Source organism: Oryza brachyantha, chromosome 4 (assembly GCF_000231095.2).
Source record: "Oryza brachyantha chromosome 4, ObraRS2, whole genome shotgun sequence".
Lineage (NCBI taxonomy): Eukaryota > Viridiplantae > Streptophyta > Magnoliopsida > Poales > Poaceae > Oryza > Oryza brachyantha.
In genome coordinates, this window is record NC_023166.2 from 18,423,131 (window position 1) to 18,448,355 (window position 25,225).

General features: G+C 42.8%; 5 protein-coding genes across 8 annotated transcripts; 4 read left to right on the forward strand and 1 right to left on the reverse strand.

Annotated features, from left to right (window-relative positions):
• Positions 1-1,134: 1,134 nt before the first annotated feature.
• On the forward strand, positions 1,135-6,235 carry LOC102702749 (protein NARROW LEAF 1). 3 transcript variants are annotated; one of them, XM_040523295.1, is made up of 7 exons: positions 1,135-1,408; positions 2,748-2,829; positions 2,929-3,263; positions 3,393-3,536; positions 4,201-4,441; positions 4,776-5,276; positions 5,441-6,235. In XM_040523295.1, exons 2-7 carry the CDS (start codon positions 2,796-2,798, stop codon positions 5,833-5,835), a joined length of 1,650 nt encoding a protein of 549 aa, XP_040379229.1. In that variant the 5' UTR covers positions 1,135-1,408; positions 2,748-2,795; the 3' UTR covers positions 5,836-6,235. The 3 variants fall into 3 exon arrangements, with proteins under 3 accessions (XP_040379229.1, XP_006652821.1, XP_015692319.1); XM_006652758.3 differs by having other exon boundaries at positions 2,748-3,263; XM_015836833.2 differs by having other exon boundaries at positions 2,775-3,263.
• Positions 6,236-6,855: 620 nt separating this feature from the next.
• LOC102703207 (lecithin-cholesterol acyltransferase-like 4) lies at positions 6,856-11,572 on the forward strand. Its single transcript, XM_006652760.3, has 11 exons — positions 6,856-7,594; positions 8,071-8,162; positions 8,543-8,661; positions 8,842-8,977; positions 9,077-9,128; positions 9,309-9,409; positions 9,536-9,718; positions 9,876-10,033; positions 10,513-10,567; positions 10,672-10,725; positions 10,843-11,572. Exons 1-11 carry the CDS (start codon positions 7,360-7,362, stop codon positions 11,257-11,259), a joined length of 1,602 nt encoding a protein of 533 aa, XP_006652823.1. The 5' UTR covers positions 6,856-7,359; the 3' UTR covers positions 11,260-11,572.
• Positions 11,573-11,846: 274 nt separating this feature from the next.
• On the reverse strand, positions 11,847-13,234 carry LOC107304142 (cysteine-rich and transmembrane domain-containing protein WIH2). Its single transcript, XM_015836773.2, has 3 exons — positions 12,780-13,234; positions 12,315-12,519; positions 11,847-12,175 (listed from the first exon to the last, which is right to left on the reverse strand). Exons 1-3 carry the CDS (start codon positions 12,811-12,813, stop codon positions 12,130-12,132), a joined length of 285 nt encoding a protein of 94 aa, XP_015692259.2. The 5' UTR covers positions 12,814-13,234; the 3' UTR covers positions 11,847-12,129.
• Positions 13,235-17,923: 4,689 nt separating this feature from the next.
• On the forward strand, positions 17,924-21,592 carry LOC102703484 (APO protein 1, chloroplastic). Of its 2 annotated transcripts, none has more exons than XM_006652761.3 (6): positions 17,924-18,170; positions 18,248-18,319; positions 18,418-18,473; positions 19,437-19,798; positions 19,936-20,907; positions 21,008-21,592. In XM_006652761.3, exons 2-5 carry the CDS (start codon positions 18,298-18,300, stop codon positions 20,768-20,770), a joined length of 1,275 nt encoding a protein of 424 aa, XP_006652824.1. In that variant the 5' UTR covers positions 17,924-18,170; positions 18,248-18,297; the 3' UTR covers positions 20,771-20,907; positions 21,008-21,592. The 2 variants fall into 2 exon arrangements, with proteins under 2 accessions (XP_006652824.1, XP_006652825.1); XM_006652762.3 differs by having other exon boundaries at positions 17,924-18,057; positions 21,008-21,451.
• A 1,522-nt stretch (positions 21,593-23,114) lies between these two features.
• On the forward strand, positions 23,115-24,627 carry LOC102715016. Its single transcript, XM_040523463.1, has 3 exons — positions 23,115-23,187; positions 23,351-23,426; positions 23,519-24,627. Exons 1-3 carry the CDS (start codon positions 23,164-23,166, stop codon positions 24,217-24,219), a joined length of 801 nt encoding a protein of 266 aa, XP_040379397.1. The 5' UTR covers positions 23,115-23,163; the 3' UTR covers positions 24,220-24,627.
• The last annotated feature ends 598 nt before the right edge of the window (positions 24,628-25,225 follow it).

Below are 25,225 nucleotides of genomic sequence, written 5' to 3' on the forward strand. Positions count from 1 at the left end.
TCTCTAACCGTATCTTTATTTTTTTACTCACTATTTGTCTATTTAGCTAACTAGTCAAGATTTCTCTTCATATTAACTACACACTCCAACAATATCTCTATTTACAACTCTATATATATATATGTGTGAAGAAAGGCAATATGTGTGGTGCCTATAATTGGCAAGACAATTTTAGATGGTCAAATTTAGCAAGTGAGAGGGGCAGTTTGGCCAGCCATATGTTGGAGTTTGAATTTTTTTAAAATTGTTAAAATTTAGCTTGAAGAGATATGTAGCAACTTTGTTGGAGATGCTCTAAGACCGTGTGTTTTGCCCTTTCTTATGAACATATATTATCTCGTTTTCTGCACACACTTCTCGAACAACTAAATTGTGTTTTTATAAAAAATATAGAAAAGTTCTAGAAAAATCATATCAATCCATTTTTATTTTTAATTAATTAATAATTAATTAATCATATATTAATTCATAGTTACGTTTTTCGTTCCTGGTGATAAGCCAAATTCTCACACTTATGATTCCAGCTAGCCACCACTGTTCTCTGAACCAAGTGATGTTTGCAAGGGTGAATGTTCGGTTTTTTTTATGAAATAAGCCAAATGACATGTTTATAAATAAAAATAATATGTAAATACAAATTTTATATACATATTCTTAGCCAAAACTGAAAAGTAAACTCCGATAAAAAATTAAAATTTTAAAATTTAAAATTTGTCTTATAAGCGTCAGGAGGGGGGTTGGGGACAGTTTGCTTGGGTGTGGGGGATGTTTGAACAAACCCTAACCAAAACGAACGGAATCTGGGGCTGAGAGAGAGCCACGTCACGGCTTCCCGGCGAGGCCCGATCCGGGCCGTCCGTGTGACGCAGGAGACACGGACGACTATGCGGGCACAGCTCCAAGCCAACGCGCCCCCGCAGGCGAGTCGACACATCACACGGGCTCAACAGTGTACCCGGTGTTCATCGCATCTGCGCCATGGCAGCAGCAGCAGCAGCAGCAGACATGATCGCCACCTCCACCTCCACCTCCACCACCACCTCCTCCTCCTAGCTCACCTCCTCCCCCTCCCTCCCTCCGGATTCCCAGCACTCTCTGCTTCCCTCTCTCTCTCTCTCTCTCTCTCTCTCTCTCTCTCTCTCTGTAGAGTCTAGCCTCTCTCGCTCTAGGGTTGTCGGCGTGCGCACGCGTACGCACGCGCGCGGCTCGTGGCCTGCAAAGCTGGGCGCTCCCTCTGCCTCGCCTCGCCTCACCCCCCCACGAACAGTGGAGATTCCCGCGTCCATTTCCCAATTATGGGCGACCGGGGTGGACGACGAGGAGGAGGAGGAGGAAGAGGATAGCAGCGCGGGAGAAGCGAGGAGGGCGAGCGGGGGGCCACTTGGTTTCCGCCATTGCTCCGGCTGAGGTGAGCTGCCCGAGCTCTCCCCCCACCTCCTCAATCTGCTCAGCCTGGGGATGGATGGAGGAAAGCCGGGATCTTGAGCATTTCTCTTGGGTGTCCTTTTGAGTTTTTCTCGGTTTCTTTTCTTTGTTTCTATCTCTCTCTCTCTCTCTCTCTCTCTCTCTCTCTGTTTTGCTTTGATTCGTGGTTGCATTTGCCGGGGTTTTGTTATCTGTTGTGATGGCTGATTTGCTTTGGTTAGTTGTTTAGTCCGTTCTATGTCCCTGTGGCCATGGCAAGGGGAGTTCTTGATGTTGCTTACCGGTGCCTTGGGTAGGGTTCCTATTCTTTTATCGCTCGCTTTTGAGATTTCGATCGTGGCATTGGTAACCGTGTTGGTGGTTAGGTGCCAAATGCCATGGAAAGCGAGCTCTTTGCCCTTGAAGAAGAAAAAAAAAACGAAGCTTTGATCGCTGCGTTGTCGTGCTTCAGACCTGGCTATACTGATTCAGCTAAACCCCAAATGCCACGGAAGAAAAGCATTGCTCCTCTGCGAATTCGACATCTGCAAAACCGGTTCTTGGCTGGAGAGCGACGTGCTTCTTGTTGTGGCCACCGATTTCTTCCTTCCCCGCTTGTGATTTTCGCCTTTTGTACCTTTTTTTTTTCTCTCCCTCTTTTGAGAAAGTACACGATGCCTTTGCCCACCTTCATTTTCGGTGCCGACTGCTAAATTTCGAGTAGGTCCTACTATCATTGCGAGTAGAGTAGTTGTCATGTGGATTTATGCCCATTCCTGCGATTAAAGAGGAGGAGGAGAATATGTGCCACTCCTAAGCATCCATGGACCTGGTTTCTCAGAGTCGCTGTGACCGTTGCTGTTGCCTTTGGAGAACCAAGCTGCTGGAAACACAAACCGTGGCTTTTGCAGATTCCTCTTATCTGTTTTCCCTCTTTGGCAGTCGCGCATCCGCGCCATGCAATGATACTGATGGATCATATTCGTCGTACAACGAATTGGTGTGTGCTTCGCGGCTGTCATCCGTGGAGAACCCAAAAATTCAGATTGCTTTTGTTTGCGTGGCTCTGCTTGCAAATCTTGCAGGACCTATGCTATTCCCTCGAGAATATTGTGATACTCCACATCCAGTTGTTTATTCCGGTGAATTCTGTCTTTCGCGCCAGCTAGCCTCGACGGCTGACTATTTTGATCGTCGATTGCTTTGTCCATCATATCTCTGAAGATTGGAGGCACATTTGCATGATTGCTGGCTTTCCAGTCTCTTTTGGCATTCGTGTTCTTTCTACCTGTCTATTAGGCTTCAAAGAACATGTTTTCTGACCTGCTTGTTCTCATTCTTAGGGCCATAGCTTCTCCTATCTATAATAGGTTCGCAAACTGTTCAGCAAAATGAAGCCTTCAGACGATAGGGCACAACTCTCAGGTTTGGCGCAATCAGAAGAATCGTCACTTGATGTGGATCACCAATCGTTTCCTTGTTCTCCGTCAATCCAACCGGTTGCTTCTGGGTGCACACACACAGAAAACAGCGCAGCATACTTCTTATGGCCGACATCAAACCTGCAGCATTGTGCAGCTGAGGGACGAGCAAACTACTTTGGGAACCTTCAGAAAGGGCTATTGCCGCGGCACCCCGGCCGGCTGCCGAAAGGTCAGCAAGCAAACAGCTTGCTTGACTTGATGACTATTAGAGCTTTCCATAGCAAGATACTGCGGCGTTTTAGCCTTGGGACAGCGGTGGGCTTCCGCATCAGGAAAGGGGCTCTAACAGATATCCCTGCAATTCTTGTCTTTGTTGCTCGCAAGGTTCACAAGAAGTGGCTTAATCCAGCGCAATGTCTGCCTGCTATTCTTGAGGTACGGAAACTTAAATCTCCGCTTTTGTAGTTTGAATTAGTTTTTCATGGTCTGAATATTTCCATTTTTGTAGTTCAAATTAGTCTTGTCGTGGTCTAAATGTTTTTCACTTAGTTGGATCATTAACAGGGTCCAGGAGGTGTTTGGTGTGATGTTGATGTTGTTGAGTTTTCCTATTATGGTGCACCGGCTCAAACACCTAAAGAGCAAATGTTCAGTGAGCTTGTTGATATGTTATGTGGTAGTGATGAATGTATTGGTTCAGGCTCTCAGGTACTCATGCTCTTTTTCTTGTATGGGTTGATTTTTGCAAAAATATCATGGGCATTAAGCACAGCATGTTACCATCTGCACAATAATTGTACAGGACAAAACCATGTACTAGCTATTGTACCATTCAAGTTGTAAGGGGACCATTGAAATTTGTCAAGATCCATCTCAGGATTTTGCTAGTACGAACTGGATAAATTTGCATGCCATCTTAAGATTGTGCCAAGGACTGATAGTTGGTTTGTTTGTTAGTCCTAGCATCTAAGGTGACCAGTTACTACAGCTGCTTTGAATGCTACTAATGTTAATTACATCCAAGTAGATGTTCTAATAAGACATTGGAAAGTAGTTTCTCCTTCCACAGCATATCATGTCATTTGAGATACTGCACACTGTATGTTTGTTCTTATTCAGCTTAAAGCTTTGGGAATTGGGATTTTACACAATCCTGGCTGCCCTAGCGTTTACCAGTTAGACCTTTTACATCGTGCTGTGCTCCTTTTTAAAATTCTTCAACTCAGTGACATTAAATATAATGTGTTGCAACATACACTCAAACCACATACTTTAGAAGTTGCAGCAGACCGTATTCCCATGATTGGATGATTCAAAAGTGCATGCTTCTGAGTTTTTTTTTTGTCCTTATAGTTCTGTTACATTGTTTCAGGTTGCAAGTCAGGAAACATTTGGTACCTTGGGTGCAATTGTGAAACGGCGAACAGGCAACAGGCAGGTTGGTTTTCTCACTAACCGTCATGTGGCGGTTGACTTGGACTATCCTAATCAGAAGATGTTTCACCCATTGCCACCCAATCTTGGACCTGGTGTTTATCTTGGAGCTGTTGAACGAGCGACTTCTTTCATCACAGATGATGTGTGGTATGGAATTTATGCTGGAACAAACCCAGGTAGAGCAGTTACTAATTTTTCTGGTTAGTATAGGAAATATTATTATCTGTGTTGTTTCATTTTTTGTGGGGTTTTATCTACAATTTTTTGCCTATTGAAGATAAATAAATAAAAAAGCTTCCTGCTTCCCAGTTCCTGTTATTCAAATTAATGCCAGATTGCATTTTTGATTAGTAAGGGACAGAGCAATGTTTAGTTTTCATTGTAAAAAAACAGACTATCTTTGTGCTTTTCTGGTCAGTCAACGCATTTGCCAGGTTATTGATTATTACGAATGGTTTGTATACCAGTCTAATTCCCAAACATATATGCTGCCCCACAATGGACTTGCAGAGACATTTGTACGAGCTGATGGTGCATTTATCCCATTTGCTGATGACTTTGACATTTCCACCGTCACGACTGTAGTTAGGGGAGTCGGTGACATTGGGGATGTAAAGGTTATAGATCTGCAGTGCCCGCTCAATAGCCTCATAGGGAGGCAAGTATGCAAAGTTGGCAGAAGCTCTGGTCACACAACTGGGACTGTGATTGCCTATGCCCTTGAGTACAATGATGAGAAAGGGATATGTTTCTTCACGGACATCCTTGTTGTTGGTGAGAATCGCCAAACATTTGATTTGGAAGGTGATAGTGGAAGCCTTATTATCCTGACTAGCCAGGATGGTGAGCAGCCGCGTCCTATTGGAATAATATGGGGCGGCACAGCAAATCGTGGGAGACTGAAGCTTACAAGTGACCATGGCCCTGAAAACTGGACTAGCGGGGTCGATCTTGGCCGTCTACTCGACCGTTTGGAACTTGATCTTATCATTACTAACGAATCGCTGCAAGGTTGGTTTTTTTCCTCCAGTTTCAGCTATCTTTGTTCTATTCATTTGCATTCGACTTCGGATATTCCGAAAATAAGTTGTACCATCCAAATTACTTCATATTTAATATTGAATCTGTACGCATTTGTACCATTAGAAAGCTGACAGAATTTGCCTGCTATAAAGATGCCGTGCAGCAGCAAAGATTTGCTTTGGTAGCCGCCGTTAACTCAGCTGTTGGTGAGTCTTCTGGGGCGCCTGTTCCCATCCCAGAAGAGAAGGTCGAAGAGATCTTCGAGCCCCTGGGGATCCAAATTCAGCAGCTGCCTCGCCCCGACATGGCGGCCTCTGGAACCGAAGGGGAGGAGGCGTCCAACGCAGTTGTCAATGTGGAAGAGCACCAGTTCATCTCGAACTTCGTCGGCATGTCGCCTGTGCGCGGTGACCAGGATGGCCCAAGGAACATCACCAACCTGAATAGCCCCTCGGAGGAAGAACTCGCCATGGAGCTCCATCTGGGTGACCGGGAGCCCAAGCGGCTCAGGTCGGACTCTGGATCAAGCCTCGACCTGGAGAAATGAAGTGCTCATTCTGGTGCTTCACAATTGTTATCATCATGTGGACAGCCAAAGAAGTAGATCGAAAGACCTCATGCAGTTTCAGAAAATTGGACCTGCAGTAAGCTTAAATCAGCTTAAAAATGGCTTTTGGCAAGCCTGTCATGTAACATGATGTATTGTTACACTTGATTCAGCCCCTTGTAGGATGTTAGGTGCTAGCCCTGCAGTTTTGCTGTGCTCATGATCATGAGACTTGGTATACAACATTGCTGGATCCCCTCCTCCCTCTTGTAGAAGAACAATGTGCAGGGAATTATGATAGCGATGATCTTTTGATCTATTTTCCCTGTTATTTCCCTGTCGCCGGATTTCTTTATCAATCGCTCTACAAATCTTCCATCTGCATTGTATCAAGTACTTTCTCCGCTCCATTTTATATTATAAGATTTTTTGAGTTTGTTTAAATTTATCAATACATAAGTGAATCTAGACAATGATAAAAAGTCTTATAATATAAGACGAAGAAAATAATAATAATCTTCTGCGCTTGGTGACGTGATTATCATACTTTTGGATGGTTTCTTGCCGTGGTAATTATGGTCACGATAACTAAGCCGAAGAAACCGTCAGTTTCGTATGATCAGATTTCTGTATCAGTTGCTCCACAAATCTTCCATCTGCATTTTGTCAAGGAGTAATAATCTTCTGGATGTGTTGGTGTGGCGTCTATATCTTTATTTACTCATCTCCTAGCTGATCTGTTGCCTCCACGGTTTCAGAAGTAGCACACCATCACTGACATGTGGGGCCGTACCCGGCGCGAGTCACCACACACCTAACCGTATTAAACCAGATCACCTCCGAGTCCTTCGCTACGATTACCGCTATACCTCTTTGGTCACTGACAAAGTGGGATCGGGAACTGTGGGTCAACCCTGTCAGTGACACAGGATTGGCGATCAGGATACGGAAACGGGATTGCGAACCCCACACGCATCGGGAATCCAAATCCCAGCCGGTTCGGGAAGGAATAAAACCACCCGGAATATCCCAGGCCGCGCGCCGCGGCGTGGCGTGGCGTTGCGTTTGCGTTGCACCTTGACCTTGCACGGCTGCCTCGTCTCGCCCCTCCAAGCGCGACCACCGCCAGCCAACGCCACTCCCCGATTCGCTCCAAGCTTCTCGCGGCCTTGTTTGGCGGGAATCCGCTCGCGCCATATCGGTTCTTGGTTTATCTTCTTGTGGTGGTGGTCAAGATTGATGTCCTGTCTATCTTTTGTTCGTTTATTTCGTTTCATCGTCGGAGCAGTTGAGATTTGAGGTTTCCTCTGGGGAAAGATTTCTCGTCTTTTGCTGGTCTAGTTCACGTTTGCTGAAATTTCTCGTCTTTTTGGCTGGAGAAGCAAACGTTTGGACGAAAAGTATCGTCTTTGAGGGAAGGGGCTATCAATCTTCGAAGCCATTGCCGCTCACTCGGTTGGAGCTAGTCTAGGGGCGTAGATTTGTACAGAAATCTGAGGAAAAAGGCGCTCTTTTTAGCTGCCCATGGCCGTGCTGGAGGATTTGATCCGGGCGATTGAGCTCTGGCTGCGGATTGCTAAGGAGCAGGTCCCCTTGGTGGATCCCACCCTCGACCCGGTTCTGCTTGTCCCTGGCATAGGCGGCTCGATTCTTGAAGCCGTTGATGAGGCCGGGAACAAGGAGAGGGTGTGGGTGCGCATCCTCGCTGCAGATCATGAGTTTCGAGCAAAACTCTGGTCCAAGTTTGATGCCTCTACTGGTATGAAAAAAAAAAAACTGATGTTCATCTTAGATATGTAATATATATATTTTTGTAATGGACTGATAAATGTGATGCACTATTCTGACATGAATGGTGTTCAGTAATTCAGTTAGCTGTTTTACATCATTTGTTAATAATATCAAGTGGACCAAATAATGATAATTGCTGCATATGTAAGGATGGTCGGTGTATTTTGGTAAATTTCAGGATCTTTCATTGAGTTGCAGAAGATGAAAATATATGCTGATTAGAGAACAAATATCTAGATATTTGTGTCTCTTGTTGTGTAGACAATTAATGAACTCCATATGATTTATGTTTCTGTTGCATTTGATTTTTTTTAACAATTGCTAGTTGCTCTTCATAGACAACCTGCTCATCTACCATCTTCATTCCTTCTTATATATTGTTCTGATCCAGTATAGCATTTGTATCTCCGTGTTATATGATTCCAAATTATTCCCATGGAGCAGGTAAAACTATTTCTGTGGATGAGAAAACACATATTGTTGTCCCTGAGGATAGATATGGACTATACGCTATCGATAGTCTGGACCCAGACATGGTAAAACATTATTTCATATTTTTGGCTAAAGCTCTACTTGTTACTACTACTTTTCTGAGGGTTCCGTTTGAACGATCACTTATATTTAATGCATTTTAACTTGTGTCTCTTACCTTCCTCCTGTTCTGTGACCGTTAAATCATGCACTATCTTTTTCTATTTTGCAGTCCCAACATTCACAAACTGTCCTGTTCTTGTTAAAATATCTATTAGTGATTATTCTCTGTTGTGTTTTGATTGCTGAACTACAACTTGCAAGTTCTTAAACTCTTTAAATCCAATTTGTTGTGAACCTGGACTTTAACAGCTCAACAAAGTCAAATTCATATACTGCAGTTGCATACCTGATCTGCATCACTTATATCATTTTGAATTAGCAGATCATTTGTGATGATAGTGTTTGCTACTATCATGACATGATAGTGGAAATGATCAAATGGGGATATCAAGAGGGCAAAACATTATTTGGATTTGGTTACGATTTCCGCCAAAGTAACAGGTGACTTATGTGCTTCTATTCCTGTTTTGCACATATGGCACTGTTTATACTTTACAGTACTTTACGGGTGGTTAAATCATGCTATTATAATTATTAACAAACTCACTTGTGATGTTGCACATTCTTTCTGGTGGTAGAAGTGATTTAACAGCTCTCCTTTTTTGTTCCCACTTTGCTCAGGCTTTCAGACACACTTGATAGATTTTCCAGAAAACTGGAGTCAGTATACACAGCTTCTGGAGGGAAAAAGATCAATCTCATTACTCATTCAATGGGAGGATTGCTTGTCAAATGCTTCATGTCCCTCCATAGTGATGTGAGTATTTCTCCATGTATTTTGGATCTTACCGGATTTTCTTTTCGTGATCTGCATATTCGCTTCTTGCAAGGCTATAACGTTGCTCCCTTTCTATAGGTTTTTGAGAAATACATAAATAGTTGGATTGCAATTGCAGCACCATTTCAAGGTACTGGTCTCTTGGAGCCCATTAATTTTTAAAGATTTATCTCAATTCAAAAAGAAAGAGCCTTGCTATCACATAATTGTGTGCTTTAGTATTAAATGATCACTATAGATGATGATCGATTTCCTTCAATCATATATGTGAGCAACTTTACATGGCAAACAACTTACTACTCCATGACAGGTGCACCTGGGTACATAACTTCTAGTCTGCTGAATGGTATGTCTTTTGTCGAAGGATGGGAGTCAAATTTCTTTATTTCCAAGTGGAGTATGCAGCAATTGGTATGTATTTGGTAATCAATTCATTGGTCATGTCCTCAAAATAAGACCATGCAGGCACCATTATTTTGTTTTCCATTATTTTGTTTTTAAAACAAAGACTGAAACTGTATCTTTTTTCTGCCTCAGTTGCTTGAGTGTCCATCAATTTACGAGTTGTTGGCTAACTCAACTTTCCAATGGGAAGATACTCCATACCTACAGATCTGGAGAGAGAAATTGGATAGTAATGGCAAGAAAAGTGCCATGTTAGAGTCATATGAGCCAGATGAAGCAATAAAAATGATTAGACAAGCTCTTTCCAAGCATGAGGCAAGTATTTATATTTTAGACTGCAATATAATTCACCCAATGTAATATGTTTGTCTGAAAAATATGATATTATTGGTATATTGTAGATTATTTCTGATTGTATGCACATACCATTGTCCCTTAATATGGATATATTGAGATTATTGGTATATTGCAGATAATTTCTGATGGTATGCACATCCCATTACCCCTTAATATGGATATATTGAGATGGGCAAAAGAAACACAAGATATTCTATGCAAGGCAAAGCTTCCAGAATCAGTGAAGTTCTACAATATTTACGGAACTGATTATGATACTGCTCATACCGTTCGGTAATTTTCCTATCTGGATACCTGTGATTTTATTTTATGTTTTGCTTCCGTAACAATCAGGACTGAAATCAATTTGATGGGCTCATGAATTAATTTATATTCAAAAATGAATATATAAATAGGAGCAAATGGGAACTTCACGCTTACATCATGTTATTAGTGGTTAACCCAAGCTTAAAACTGTTTGTAGTAATGCAATTGTATGTTTATCGCATTTTGCATTGTGTCAAATATGATATGCTTGTAACGATGTGCTGCCTTCTATATGCAGCAAAAACTATCTTAGAATCATGTTAAAAAGAAGCTTCTTAGAAACACGACAAGGAATCATGCAGTGAAGTTGAACTAAATATTTTTGTATCAATAGGGATATTCCCCAAAAGCATGGCAGCACTATCTCTGCAGGATTTTTCGCATGACTAAAAGCTTAGCACTTTACTTTATGTGTCAAGTACTAATAATACCCATCCCTTTCACAGCTACGGGAGTGAACACAATCCAATTTCAAGTCTCAGTAGCCTCTTGTACACTCAGGTAGTTCATTTGGTAAACTCTGTGTTCTATGAATACCAAATCTGTGAAGCACAAAACAATCCCACTGTTTTTATGCCTGAACTCATATGTCACTTAATCTTCAGGGCAACTACATCTGTGTTGATGGTGATGGATCTGTACCAGTAGAATCAGCAAAGGTGCGATACTATGTGATGTTTTGGTGTGTTATTGGGAAGCTGAAGAAAATTTCTTAGAAAAAAAGTAAGAAAAGTTTGCATTGAGAAAATTGAACGCAACCATCAACTTCTTTGCAGGCAGATGGCCTCAATGCGGTGGCAAGAGTTGGGGTTGCTGCTGACCACCGAGGAATCGTCTGTGATCGCCATGTGTTCCGGATAATCCAGCACTGGCTCCACGCTGGTGAGCCCGACCCGTTCTACGACCCTCTCAGCGACTTTGTCATACTCCCAACAGCCTTTGAGATTGAGAAGCACCGCGAGAAACGCGGCGATGTCACATCGGTTCGAGAGGACTGGGAGATCATCTCCCCCTGCGACGATGAAAGGAAGAGGCCAGCTGAGCTTCCTCCCATGTTCAACACAATATCGGCGTCTCGCGAGGGTAAAGATGGCCCTCTGGAAGAGGCGCAGGCTACCGTCGTCGTTCATCCAGAAAGCAAAGGGAGGCAGCATGTGGCAGTCAGGGCTGTTGGAGTCACCCATGGCGGCTAGTCTCAGTCATACGAGACACGGTTGTCAAGCAGCTGGACCATAGCACACACTAAAAGCAAAGTGGACAGTGTAAGTACAAGATGTCCTTAGCCATGAACTGGGTGTGTAAATTTGCTGCTTTGTAAATACCAGAACTGAAAAACTTATAGCCACTGGATTTACACAATAGATATTTCATTAATCGATGAAAACATACGGCCACTGGATGATGATATGAATGCAAAGGATTCTATCAGGTGCTTGAAATGATATTACTGAAAAAAAATGACCAGCCTGTCTCAGTTGATCAAGCGATGAGACCTATTTGTTGTCAGTCTTTCTCATGCATCTTTTTAGTCCTTAGTCTTGATCCTGATCGTTGGTTATGTCAAATCTTTGTCTGAGCATTGCAGTTTCTTTCTGCACTCTTCGTCATTCTGAAGCGGAAATGTCAAATTAGTTGCAAATACTGCAGTACTTCGCCGTTTTTTTTTTCCAATGGACATGAATATGTCGTTGACATTTGGCATCTTTACAGTGCCGTACCTTGATCTGCTGTTCATGTGATTACAGTTTGAATGACGATCAATAAAAATGAAGCTGGGTAGTAGTACAAATCCAAATCATAGATAACTGAAGTGGCCCGATTTACAATGATACAAAATGGATTCACCTTTAAATTCGACGAGACAGAGAACTCCAAATGATAAATTCGACTAGACATAAAAACTCCTCCAAATGATCCAAGAACAGTAACTACGTACTAGATCGATGCACATGACACCACATACTTAAAATATTGATCACAACGCATCACAAATGATGTGTTCAGGAGCACTGCAGATCATCCTCGCTGTCTTGTTGATACAGTAGTCCTGATCTCGTCAGAATTCAGAAGCACATGTCGAGCAGGCAGCAGCAGCAGAGCGCAGCACAGCTGCAAATCGAATGAATCGCACGCTCTCACGTAGTTAGTTAGTTGATATTAATCACATCGAACGCAGAGGGTTTAGAGGCAAGAACACTCTAATCCTCCTGATAAAATCGGTGATCTTTTCTTGGGTACGGTTTCTTACCATCCTTTCCAGAAGCCGTCGCCGCGGCTCTGCGTGTCCGGCGGCGGCGGCGGCGGCTGCTGGTACGCGCCGTAGTCCTTGGGCGGGTAGTCGGCGGCGACGGGCGCCGGTGCTCCGTACGCCGGCGGCGGGTACGCCTGCTGGCCCGGTGGGGGGTACGCCTGCTGGCCCGGTGGGGGGTACGCCGTCCCTGGCGGCGGGTACGCTGCAGCAGCAGATCAGCACAGCATCAGCTGACGATGAACTTGTGTCCATCGATATCGAAATGAACTCAAGAAATTCTACTCGACGCCGAATAATTTCTACTACTACTAGAAGAAAGAAGACCTGACATAAACAACTCTCGCAACTATTTCTTCAATGCTTAATCACAAACTATTTCTTCAACCAGATCATTAGATGAAGAAGCCTCTCTCTTTTTAATAAAGAATTAATGAGATGAAGAAATCAAGAGACAGACAGTACCTGCAGTGCCGGGAGGAGGAGCCTGGTAGCTCATGGTGGATCACTGGCTGCAATGCTAAGTTAGGACAATACTGAGACGAGAAATCTGAGCTCAGCTGCTCAGTTTATATAACCCCAGACTCCTATTGCACAGCTATATATATAGCATCTATTAACTATTACTATATAAGTATTTCCTTAAGCGCGTAAATGATAATTAACTAATAATTACAGGAAGAAAAGGGATTGAATTAAGCCGCCGCATCCATGGTCTCCTCTCCTGCTCAGCTACCTATCTTCTTCTCTCGTTCTTCCAAAATAACGCGTCGCTTACGCTGCCAAATATTTTAGACTCGTCGCATCGGGTTCTCTCTTCCGGTATAGAGTTGTATATCGGGGGAAAACGAATGTCGTTTTCAGATTGATGAACATATATGCACTAAGTATACGGCCTTTTTTTTTCTTCCTTTTTTCAGTTTTTCAAAGATCAAAAATGGCGGAGAAGAACGATCGTACTATGGCTGCTTGTTTTTCCAATTGACAGATTCTTCTGCGAGGCAATCCCAGGGCTAGATGGAGCTAACTTAGCGTCTAAGCTAGCTGTAAAGAGGCAACTCCTGTGCATATTATTGGTAGTATAATTTAATTCAGATCGCTGATCTAATTTTATTGGATGGTTGTGATTAAATTATACTACCAACAATTTTAGGTGTAGTAGACTTCTGTGAGGACAATATCATCTTTTTTAATGGGCCTTATTGGGTTTTTTTATCCGTGCATAATGTGGTAAAAAATAATAAATACAAATCTAATATTAATCAAAGTACGAAAATACCCTTTTAAATCAATGGACGAGATTAGTTCTACTGTCAGCATTATAATACAAATAATATGCACCAAAGTGTTGCCCTACTGCAAAATAATATGCACGGAGTTAGTTCATTCGCACTCACCCTCGTCTTTTCGCTTATTTTTAAAGAAAACAATTTGAACTTTTAACCTTAAATTTGAAATTGATTTCAAGGTTTTTTCGTTAAAGTTTATTTTTTAACTTTGACTTTTAGATCATTAAGGATATGCATATAAAATTTTTATTCATAAATTATTTTTTGTAAATACGTAGTATAACTTTTTCAATCACCCTCGTTGCCTTTAGTCTAATTCTAGCCGATTTGGGACCTGGGAATGCCCGGAGATTAGTAGGGTTCGTCGGCTTCCATTTGGATGGTTATGGTTAAGTCTGCATCGAGTTCATCACCGTTCGAACCACTCCACTATGATCAATAATCAGGTTTATTCCACAGTCGAGACAACGTCCAACCGAATCAGGTTCTCCGTTAGGTGGCGATTGATCGATATATAGTATGTTTTTAATGTATATATATGGTTCAGTTTTATATATTTTTGGTATACATGCAGCTGTGTGTAGTGCCAATAATTCTTGCTGGTTTCCTTCAGCGTGTCCTCCTTCATTCCTGGTCAAAAGTTGACTGCCTAGGCCCTAGGGCATCGTCTTGTTGGTATTGATAAGCTTCAGCGTTTCACCAACCATAGCCATAAGTCGATACATCGCATATCAAATATTTCAAACATAATAAATCACAAGTAGAGTACAATCCTTCCTTTGGTTTCAGATGATAAGAGTTTTTAACCTTATAGATTAATCTTTTAATCACAGATAGGGATATGTATGTCTATATACGTAGCATTCATATAAATCTAGATTACTCTAAAAAAATCTTATATTATGAAACATAAGAAATACAAATATAAAAGTAATATGGAGAGGGTCTTCGTGGGCTAAAATCGGAGTTGTCATGGGATCACCTAAACTATCCCTGCCTACATCCCTGACCCATAGGCCATATAATGTATTTATATCAATATCAAACTGCTGAAAGGATATTTTTTTAATGAGCTTTAAAGATATTTATGGCGCGGAGGAAAAAACGAGTACTAAATTTTACCTAAACTAGCTAACAATAGAAACTAAAAAAATCACAACATGTCAAATATTAATTGAAGACTCGTATTGCCGTCGAAATTTGGCATCTTCTCGTTAAATGATATGTATAGAACTATATTTGTTATTGTTTTAATATAGCACGGTGCACCAATAACTCATCATAATATTTGATGCCTCGTATGTCAGGAGACAGCGATGGTATGGAAAGACAGATTCACCATTCACCATACCCACTAGAGTATCTATAAAAGGAGTATAGAAAACAAGATTTGTGATTCCAGTTCATAGGCATCCAGCCATCTGGACAATTTCATCTTTTCTTCATTTCTTTTGTTAAAGAAAATGTTTTGGAGAAGAATATTACCCTAATTTTATCCAAGTGACTCGTCTGAAAGACCCAATTTTTCATTTTGAACGGATGGCCCAAAGTTTGAAGTTAAATATAAGCCCATTCAGATAGACAGGCCACAATTGGGCCTCATAAAAGCGAGGCCTACTGGGCCCTACTCACATGTCGGCCCACTTCTCACCTGAACTCCGAAGCCTTCGTCTTCGTCTTCCTCGCGTCCATCCATCTCTTGAATTTTTTAAATTTTAAATTTTATTTATTAAATATTTTACAAATTTAATTTTACATTTCAAAAATTCACATAACTAACCTCCTGCCGCTCTCTAGGAGGGTAGAATGCCGACGTGGTAAACGGCCACCCGACTCGGAGGGACGGTCGTCAACAGCCGGCCGGACCATTTTGCATTTAGCCCCTTTCTGGGTGGAAAGGGGCTAAATGCAAAATGCCCATGCGTGTCTCAAGAACTTTTCACGATCGAACCGCGGTTTGATACATACTCACTCTCTTCTATCCTAGAGATCAGAGATCGAATCCTCATAGTAAGAATAATTATGCTCCGGCCAGAATTCGACCTCTGGTTTTCTAAATTGAAAAGGGGATAATGACCACTAAGGCAAGAGAGCGTTTGTGATCAAACAAATACATATGTTACACATATATATGAAAACGTGGTTCAATTGTGAAAAGTTCCCGAGGCGGCATGGCAATTTTACATTTACCCCCTTGCTGCCCTTACAGATGACGGAAAGGGACTAAATATAAAAAAACCTGACATGCTGTTGCCGGCCGTCCCTTCCGGCCGGTGGCCGTTTGCCACGTCAGCATTCCGTCCTCCTAGAGGGCGACAGGATATTAGTTCTGTGAATTTTCGAAATGCAAAATTAAATTTATAAAATATTTAATAAATGAAATTCAAAATTCAAAAAATTCTCCATCTCTTCACTCCGCCTCTCCTCCTTACCGGTCGTCGCCGTCGCTGGTGGCGCTCCGACGTGCCTGGCTTGGGTGAGCGTATTACGCACGCTCTCCCCGGCTCGTTTAGTGGTTGCTAACGAGGAAGCGCCACAGAAGCGGCGGGGACTTGGAGCTCCGCTCCTGGATAATGGTTTCTTGCGCGCATGTCAACTGATCGACGATTTGTCTCGCAGGATTTTTGGGGTGATCCCTGCATTGCTGGATGCCCTCCTTGGAAGAACTGTTGCTATTGCTCGGAGATGTGGGACTAGGAACCGCCAGTGCGCGAGCAGCGCTTTTTTTTTTTCTTTCTTTGCATTTTGGCGTATATTCATGCGCCTGCGCTTGTTGCATGATTTTTTTTTTCGAATTTACCAGTTCTCTCTCTAAGAGCAGGTATAATAGCAGACCATAAGCCAGCTATAAACATATCTTAAAGAGATAAGAGAGGGGAGAGAAGAGAGGTGGGCTACTAATTTGTAGCCAACTACACACAAACTTCAAGACACGGTGTGTATGATATTTGGGACCATGTACTAATGTTTTATAGGTAACTATTATATAAATTGACTAGATTGACTATAGATAAATATAGCTAGTAGTTGGCTATACATTGACCTTGCTCTAAACTGCCTGTTAACCTATATTTCTCATGAAAGCGACGGCTAAAACGGTGTATAACTCTATACAGTATTCATAACAACGATTATAGATCAAAAGGACATAGGATTTTATATATGGGGTTCGATAAATTAGTTAGTTTATAAAAAAATAAAATTATTTTCATGTTTTTATTAATATGTAAAACAGTTCTCTTCTTAAGTGTTTGCCACTATTTTAATATTGAGAGAAAATCAACTAATTGATTAATTCATACAACTGTTACTTATGCATCTCCAAAGATATTCTTCGTATGTACAAATTTTATACATAAAAATATTATACATATAGACAGTCGATACAAACTTCCTGCAATTTGCTAAGAGAACCAAATAGTTTTGTTGATTTGGGTGAAAATTGGGTGTGTGTGGTAAAAGTGTATATGTTAAAAAAATAATGTTAATTGGAGCATCTGCAATCTGTTAGTAGAAATGAGGTGGTTTTTGACAAATCCATATCTAAATCATATTTTTAGATACTTTTCAGGATAACTTATTGGCTGCAGTTCTGGACACACCTACAAAAGCATGAAGAAAACAAGAAAACTTTTTTTTGCTGCTTGTCGAAAGTTGGAGACTTTGGCTACGTAAGTTTTTAGTCATTTTGGTTGGAATTAGAATTGAATAAGGCTAGTCTTTTGTAGTGCCTGCTTTTTTCTCTTGTTTTTATCTCATGTTTAAGCCCATTGATTTTTCCGGTGCGTCAACTATAAACTACTACCTCGTTTCATAATGCAAGATGTTTGACTTTTTTGGTTGCAACGTTTGACCACTTGTCTTATTCAAAAATTTAGTACAAATATAAAAAATGATAAGACGTGCTTAAATTTCTTTTGATAATAAAGTAAGTCACAAGCAAAATAAATGATATTTTCATAATTTTTTAAATAAGACAAATGATCAAACATTACAACAAAAAATCAAACATTTTACATTATGAAACGGAGGGAATATGTAATAATTGGTTGTAACTTATTTTGAAGTCAAGGCCGGGTTATCCATTATCTAAAAAAACAAACTTTCTGCATATGGATTTAAAACAAATTTACAAAACAAAGTTATAAAAAAAGAAAAAAATCGTATAATTCGGGTATGGGCCGTTAGCCCATTCTGATTTCTGAAGACGTTTTTCGCGCTAAAACGAGCGAGGCCCGAACGTTTTTCTCCGCCAAAAAAAAAGGCCCCCAGCCTTTTTCACCTCAACCTGCTCATCCTATCCTCTCTTTTCCCCGTCTCTCCCGTACGAGTACGTGGCACGGAGGCAGCGCCTGGCCACAGCCGCAAGGCGGCGGCCGGCCTCCGAGCTCCCCCCTCGCCCTCCGTGCGCTCCCTTGCGGCGGTCGCCCGCCGCCCGTCCTGCATCCTCACCAGTGAGCATCCATCCATCCAGCCACATCCTCTTTCTCATCTCTCTCTATATCCACGCACTTCTTTTTTTTTTTCCTTCTTGTGTCTCTTGTGGAATTTGCATCATGAACCCTAGGTAGGTTCTCTTCTGGATCCGGTTTAATTTGCCTTAATAACCTAGACTAATAACAGTTCTTTTTTGTTTCTAAAAAGCCCCTGTTATAGATGGTTTGGTAGTTTGGTGAACGGGACGATTTCCTTTCATGGAGATACTTAGCAGTAAGGGTATGTTCTCTACTGTGTGATATCACCTCTATTACTCCGTGGTTTCATCTGTTTAGCTGGTTTCTGACATTCTTTTACCTTTGGATCCTTAAATTCAGGTTTTTGCTTTAGCTTGATGGACATCTACGGAAGCAGAGCACATAAATTAGTGAAGGTAGGTACCGATTTTATGCTATGGATTTACTGCTAGTTTTCATTCAGTTATGATATGGTGGTACTGTGGCTGTGCAAAATGAGAACAGTTCTGAAATTGTGTAGATTTAGCCATATTAACTTCTTAAGTATCTTCCACTTTTTGAAGGAAATAGTATAAGGAAGTTTGTTTTACATTATTGTTACTACGAATTGTGGCCATCAAAAGTTCAGTGAGCACCTGTAGCATACGTCTTCATATGGTCTACCTTATGTCCTTATTGACCGATGAGCGCATAACATGTATATATTTTCAAAAAAATGATACATTCTTTCTCGGGAATCTTGTTAAAAAATTCACATGTTAGATATCTGTTATGGATATGTCTACTGAAGAATCGAGGATCTTGATTGACCTAATGAAATGGTGCAAATTACAGATACGTACTAGTGTAGCATCAGTTACCGTGTTTTTTTTTAAAAAAAAAACTTGGAAGCTCTATGTCCAGTATCCACTCAAATATGAAGATAAATGATCCTGAGAGTAAACAATGGTCCTTGTCATTTTCCATTGTTGAAGTCTCAGACAGTTGGGCTGATTATTGTTGTTCCCCTTCAGCCTTCACATTTTTGTTAACTGTTTTTATTATATTAAGTAGATAATCTCATAAAACTATTCAAAACTATGTTCAAGAATCTAGTGTTCTAGTAGAATTCTCACTGACGATCCAATTGCTATGTCAGGTGATTAATTAATATTCTCGACTATGGTGGTTTTCAATACCGAATGTCACATAATGGACAAATTCCTTTCAGTGGTTAACTGCTCTTTCTCAGACTTGTTTGTGCGGGGAAGCCCAGACTGGGCTTTTCTCAGACTTGTTTGTAGCGAAGCAATGTTGCAAGGAAAAATGTTTATGCTTATTCGCTTTGTTTCAAATGGTGTGATCATTTTATATTCATCCTTCTATTTTTCCTGTCACAGGTAGGATCCCAACCTCGACAAATTGCCTGGCGAGCATCAAGAATTTGCTGTGAGCACTCTCCTGATACTTCCAGCAATAGATATGGTAGGTATCAAAAACAACCACAAAATGTTGATCTCCCAGAATTGCACCCAAAGAAGAAAAAGAAGCCATTTCCTGTCCCAATTAAAAAGATGGTGCAAGCTTCTCGGCGAGATAAAAGGCTTGCACGAATGCGAATAGAGAAGCCCCTTGAGCCCCCAAAGAATGGTTTACTCGTTCCAGAGCTTATTCCTGTAGCTTATGAGGTCCTTGATAACTGGAAGGTGCTCATAAGAGGTCTTTCTCAACTGTTGAATACAGTTACAGTGTATGGGTGCAGGTAAGGAGTGCTGATCCGTTCTGTCAGCTTTTTATATGTGCAATAATATTTGTATTCTCTTCTACATATGCATGATTCCTGTATTACGGCATATTTTACCAAGTGTCCTGAACATCATCTGGCTGGTGGTTTTGTAGAAAATGCCCTCAAGTCCATGTTGGTCCGATTGGCCACCAGATTCAAGATTGCTATGGAACAGGAAGCCAGCATCGGAATAGTCATCATTCTTGGGTCAGAGGATCAATCAACGATATTCTCATCCCAATTGAATCTTATCATCTATTTGACCCATTTGGGTGGAGAGTCAAGCATGATACCAGGTTTAACTATGATCGGATTCCAGCCATCGTTGAGCTATGCATTCAAGCTGGTGTTGACTTGCCACAATATCCCTCGAGGCGACGAACCGCTCCTGTCCGGATGATTGGCAAGAAAGTGATCGACCGTGGTGGATTTGTTGATGAGCCTAAGCCACACCACGCACAAGACTGCACATCCCTGCTTGCTGAGCTTGACACATTTAGCAACCAACAAGGGCAGCAACCCACGCCGTCCAATGTGACAGAGCTCGCGGAGAAGACACTGAAAACATACCTAGATCTCCGGCGAGGTGTCAAGCAGCTGATGAGGAAATACACAGTGAAAACATGCGGATATTGCTCTGAGGTTCACGTTGGCCCATGGGGCCACAATGTGAAGCTCTGTGGAGCTTTCAAGCACCAATGGCGAGATGGCAAGCATGGATGGCAAGATGCAGTGCTAGACGATGTCATCCCACCAAACTATGTGTGGCATGTCCGCGACCCCGCTGGCCCCCCTCTCAGATCCTCCCTGAGGAGCTTCTACGGCAAAGCTCCGGCCATTGTTGAGCTGTGCGTGCAGGCTGGAGCCAAGATACCTGAAGAGTACCGGCCGATGATGAGAGACGATGTCGTCATCCCAGACTCAGAAGAAGCTAGGATGGCTGCATGACCACAGTATCCTACCCAAGAGTCCAGATCCCAACCAAAGGTTGTGTAATAGTATAATGGTATGGCTGAACCATGATCAACCAGAATTTTCAAACAGATCGATTCATATATGTGGTAAAGTAATCATCAGACCAAAAGGTGATCAGTGATCCTCGAATATCCTGTATTTGTCCGCCTTTTTCAGCGGTTCCATTCAATCATGTAATTTCTTATGAGCCATTGGTTGGTCGCTTTGCAGGTTAAACGCATGAACCGAGGATGCGCCGGCGACAATGCTGAAAGTGAGAAAGGGTGGCCAATGGAACATGTATGATGTACATGCCCGTTCTTGTTTAATGGTTAATGGCTGCAGGCTGCTTTATTCTTGGCCTATGCTAGACTGTGAGGCACTTCCAGTGGCTCCATTACTTGGCCATACAGATGGCCTCCCCTTTGTCTGCTGGTACTATGCTTAATTGTCAGCTGATTCCTTGGATTAAACTAATCACGGCGATTTGTTCGGGTATTTGTGCGCTTGGCTGTAATTAATCATGGACTTGGAAAGCTATGCACTTGTGCCCGTCTCCAGATCACTTCGGGGGTATGGCTACAGTAGCAAGTGTCCGATTATCATAAGCTACTTGTACCGTGTACTACTCTGTAACACGAACTCTGAAGCTACTCGGTATTAGTGTACTATTGTTCATGTAATGTTGATCTATATACATCATATGGATGGTGAGAAGCCATGGATAACCTTTTTTTCAATAATGTGAGTGGTGATTCCATGTTCTTCCGAGAAGTAAATTACACCAACCCTGAATCATTTGCAAAGGGAGAAAAGTTTACTTATCCCCCTAGTATTGGGTTGGTTTACTTTGTTTAGATAATGAATTATATCAAATCCGGCATCTACACCTTGTTAGGGCGGACACAGCCAAAACCACAATCATGAGTTCATAGACTCCTCCCGTGTTACATGGGAACAAGCAAATAAAGTTTAACAATTGATTAAGGAAGAACATAAAGCTACACTTCAATTCTCCTTCTAAAATTTGATTCATAAGTAGTGAAAAACTCCATGACTGGCTTCTCCGAAATGTATGTTTGACCCAACAAGAAAAAAATATTCAGGGTGGTCCAAATCACATGCATAGCAAATTTAGCTGGACTAATATAAAGGATAAGTTTAATGCTGGTCTGAAGTAAAAAAAAAAAAACTAGGTGATAAAAGGTGCCCAAAAGTGCAAGTTACTATTTTTTTAACAAGGATAAAGGCTTAATGAAAAGCACATTGATATTGATATATAATTTTCGGGCTTGCTATTAAGTGAGGAATGAAACGACTAGGTCAACTTAGTCCAACCTTAAGGGCTTGTAACTCTTCTTTTTTGCTAGTCTTTGGAAATGGAACAAGCTAAAGCAAATAGTCAAAAAAAATATATAAAAAAATTGACAAGATAGATTAGTACGAGTCATATCACTCCTCATACATGGAAGTTTAAATTCAACTTCTATAGGTTGTAGCAAAAAAAGTTAATCTGAAACTAAGTATGCATATTCATAATTATTTTTGTTATTTGTTACAACATGTAGAAGTCAAATTTGAACTTCCATGTTTATCAAGTGGATTAATCTATCTTATTAATTTTTTTTTATATTTTTTGATGACTATTTAGATAACATATCAGCAACGAGTGGGTATCCATCTGTGTGCTAAGAAATTGCTTCCGAGCTTGTAGCGTGCCATGTAATACCGTTGTCACATCATTGGCCGCATAGAAGAACCATCAACAAAACTATTTTCTGGGGTATTTGAACTAGTTTGCAAACTTGTACTATATTTTAGGGAGTTGAATGCCTAGTTTCATATTTCATGGGCTAAGTACATTTTTTCTTTTTGCAATTACAAACTGTGCAAACATTTTTGCCATCTAGGTTACTGGAGCAACCCAGAAAACTGAAGATCAATTAGCCATTGAGAAAAAGGAAGAAACATCTGTTGCAAACTCCTCAATGCTGGCACAAGATGTCAGCACATTGAGAAAAAAAAAAAAGAAGAAATGGTAATCTCTGATGCTGGCATAAGCACACAGAAATGAGAAAAAGGAGAGGAGAGGCTGCGATGCAAGACTGCAACAAGTACGCATGATTGAGTTGTCGCAGTATATACCTCTTCTCCCATGAGCTAGGGGTGATTAAAATAACACAAGTAAATACAGCTACGAATCAATCAATGGACGCTGGACGCATGGCCTGGTATCTGAATTTTTTCTCCTCAGTTGCAAAAGCCTAGCCTGCACTGCAGGGCGTGTATAAATACCAGACAGCAACAGCCGAGCTGCCTCAGCATTCAGCTCAAAATCCAGATCAAATCACTCTGTCCGGAGCTCCTGCACCGTAGTCATCATCACCATGGCTAGGGAAGAAGAGCTCAAGGTCACAACACCAACCCAATCTTGCTAAATTTGTTTGTTTTTCTTTCTTCACTGAGCTTAATTTGTGCATGGTTACATCATCAATTGATTGATTGATTGATTCTTGTTACTGTGAAATACGAAGTTTGTAACGATGTCTGCGTCTTGTCGGTGTGTGCAAACAGAGAGTTGATTTGAAGGTGAACGTGAGCTGCTGCGAGGGGTGCAGGAGGAAGGTGATGAAAGCGATTAGCCTGAAAGGTTGTCGAGATCATTGAGCTTTTCGGTTCGTGTGTTCTTGTCGAGATCATTGAGATTCTGAATTTTGTGTTCGTGTGTTCATGGATGTGAAGGCGTGCTGAGGACGGAGATCAACCCGTCGCTCGACAAGGTGACCGTCGTCGGCGACGTGGATAGTAGGGTCCTCGTCAAGAAGCTTTCGAAGGTCGGCAAGATCGCCGAGGTGATGGCATCGGCGCCGGCGCCACAGGCGGTGGCTTCCGAAGAAGGCAAGAAGAGCGACGCAAGCGGCGGCGGCGGCAATGGGGGCGACAAGCCGGCCGCGCCGGCAGACGAGAAGAGCGCGCGCAAGGACGAAGGCAAGGACGGAAAAGGCGACAAGAAGGCGGCGGCGGCGGCAGCGTGCAAGCAGGAGTGCAGCAAGTGCACGGCGGCGAAGGAAGCCACCGCACGGGCCGCCGACGAGGGTGACCGCGCCGGAGGGAAGGCGCCGGCCAAGGACGGTGCCCCCAAGAACAGCGACGGCGACAAATCCTCTGCCCCCGACCACGCGGCGTCACCGGCGGCGGCGGCGGCGGTGGTGGACTACCAGTACCACCACCACTACAGCCGCCCGGAGCCCGCCATGGTGGTCCCGGTGCACCTCCCGTACTACGCCGCCGCGAGCGCGACGCCGTACTACGCCGGAGGCTACTACCCGCCGATGCCGATGCCGACGTTCCGGCTCCACCCTCCCCAGCTCCGGCCGCAGCCGTCCCGCTTCGACGAGGACTTCTTCAGCGAGGACAACACGGTCGGCTGCCACGTCATGTGAAACGAAACGCGCGGCAACGCACGGCCGCACACAGCCTTTTCTACCCTCCTCCTCCCGCCATGTACAACCGATCACCAACCAAAAAAACAAAACAAAAATCAAGAACCACCATTCGTTTCTTCAATTGAATTCGCGAGCTAATCAACCAGAAAAACACAACAAAAACAGCCATTGATTCCGCCACTCTCTCTCGCGTCACGTAAAGAAAAGAAAAGAAAAGCAGAGAATCGCGAGAGGCGATCAACGACGGAAGAGAAAGGAGGGAGGGCGTCGCCATCAACCAACCAACCAACGAACCAACGAGAAAGCCATCGATCTGTTGCACGATTCGGTCACTGCTGCCGGGCGACCCGCCCGGGCTGCTTCTCCACTGTGCCCCGATTCCCGCACGCGCGAGGCCGAGGACGACGAGGGGGACAATGGAAGGACGGCCGGCGACCGAACGCCACGGACGGCCGCCGGCCGGCGAGGAAAAAGCTCGATCGATCGCCGAAGAATATATGATGCCCTCCTCCTCCTCCTCCTCCTCCTCCTCCTCCTCCTCCTCCTCGCCGAAGCTTTATTTATTCGCGCGCGCGCGATTGCTCGGAGTTGGGCGGGTAGGTAGGCTGCTGCTGCCGCCGCGCTGCTTTTGCGGAATCCTCCGTGTTGGGCTGGGCTGGCTCAGTCTAGCAGCACAGAGTGTAGCACTGGCATAATAGTAGCTCGGATTCTCGCACTGAAACTGGCCAGAGGGGGGAAGCTGAGCAATGGCGACGATTGGTTGAATTGACCCGTTGATTTGATCTTGGTGTTGCGACCACGGAGGAGAGGAATAAAGCGGGCGATGGCGAGAGGCGAGGCGAGGCGGGACTGCCGCACGTACTCCATAGCGGTAGCGGGAAGCTGGTTTTTGAGTACGCGGTTCTTCTGAATTTACAATGTGGGCGGTGCTCTGACGGGTTCAGGGCCGGCATGCTGGGAGTCAACAAGAACAACTGCCTCTGCATCCAATTCGATCGAAAAG

What these genes read in the sequence shown, in the direction of transcription:
- LOC102702749 (XM_006652758.3), top strand. Translation starts at nt 2,796, where the DNA reads ATGAAGCCTTCAGACGATAGGGCACAACTCTCAGGTTTGGCGCAATCA. An exon ending in GTATTGGTTCAGGCTCTCAG is followed by an intron (nt 3,537 to 4,200) that starts GTACTCATGCTC and finishes ACATTGTTTCAG; the next exon opens with GTTGCAAGTCAGGAAACATT. An exon ending in TTATGCTGGAACAAACCCAG is followed by an intron (nt 4,442 to 4,775) that starts GTAGAGCAGTTA and finishes ATGGACTTGCAG; the next exon opens with AGACATTTGTACGAGCTGAT.
- LOC102703207 (XM_006652760.3), top strand. Translation starts at nt 7,360, where the DNA reads ATGGCCGTGCTGGAGGATTTGATCCGGGCGATTGAGCTCTGGCTGCGG. An exon ending in GTAGCCTCTTGTACACTCAG is followed by an intron (nt 10,568 to 10,671) that starts GTAGTTCATTTG and finishes CTTAATCTTCAG; the next exon opens with GGCAACTACATCTGTGTTGA. An exon ending in TACCAGTAGAATCAGCAAAG is followed by an intron (nt 10,726 to 10,842) that starts GTGCGATACTAT and finishes ACTTCTTTGCAG; the next exon opens with GCAGATGGCCTCAATGCGGT.
- LOC107304142 (XM_015836773.2), bottom strand. Translation starts at nt 12,813, where the DNA reads ATGAGCTACCAGGCTCCTCCTCCCGGCACTGCAG. An exon ending in TCCTCCTCCCGGCACTGCAG is followed by an intron (nt 12,520 to 12,779) that starts GTACTGTCTGTC and finishes CTGCTGCTGCAG; the next exon opens with CGTACCCGCCGCCAGGGACG. An exon ending in GACGGCTTCTGGAAAGGATG is followed by an intron (nt 12,176 to 12,314) that starts GTAAGAAACCGT and finishes TTCGATTTGCAG; the next exon opens with CTGTGCTGCGCTCTGCTGCT.
- LOC102703484 (XM_006652761.3), top strand. Translation starts at nt 18,298, where the DNA reads ATGGAGATACTTAGCAGTAAGG. An exon ending in GAGCACATAAATTAGTGAAG is followed by an intron (nt 18,474 to 19,436) that starts GTAGGTACCGAT and finishes TTCCTGTCACAG; the next exon opens with GTAGGATCCCAACCTCGACA. An exon ending in GTTACAGTGTATGGGTGCAG is followed by an intron (nt 19,799 to 19,935) that starts GTAAGGAGTGCT and finishes GTGGTTTTGTAG; the next exon opens with AAAATGCCCTCAAGTCCATG.
- LOC102715016 (XM_040523463.1), top strand. Translation starts at nt 23,164, where the DNA reads ATGGCTAGGGAAGAAGAGCTCAAG. An exon ending in CTAGGGAAGAAGAGCTCAAG is followed by an intron (nt 23,188 to 23,350) that starts GTCACAACACCA and finishes GTGTGCAAACAG; the next exon opens with AGAGTTGATTTGAAGGTGAA. An exon ending in GAAAGCGATTAGCCTGAAAG is followed by an intron (nt 23,427 to 23,518) that starts GTTGTCGAGATC and finishes ATGGATGTGAAG; the next exon opens with GCGTGCTGAGGACGGAGATC.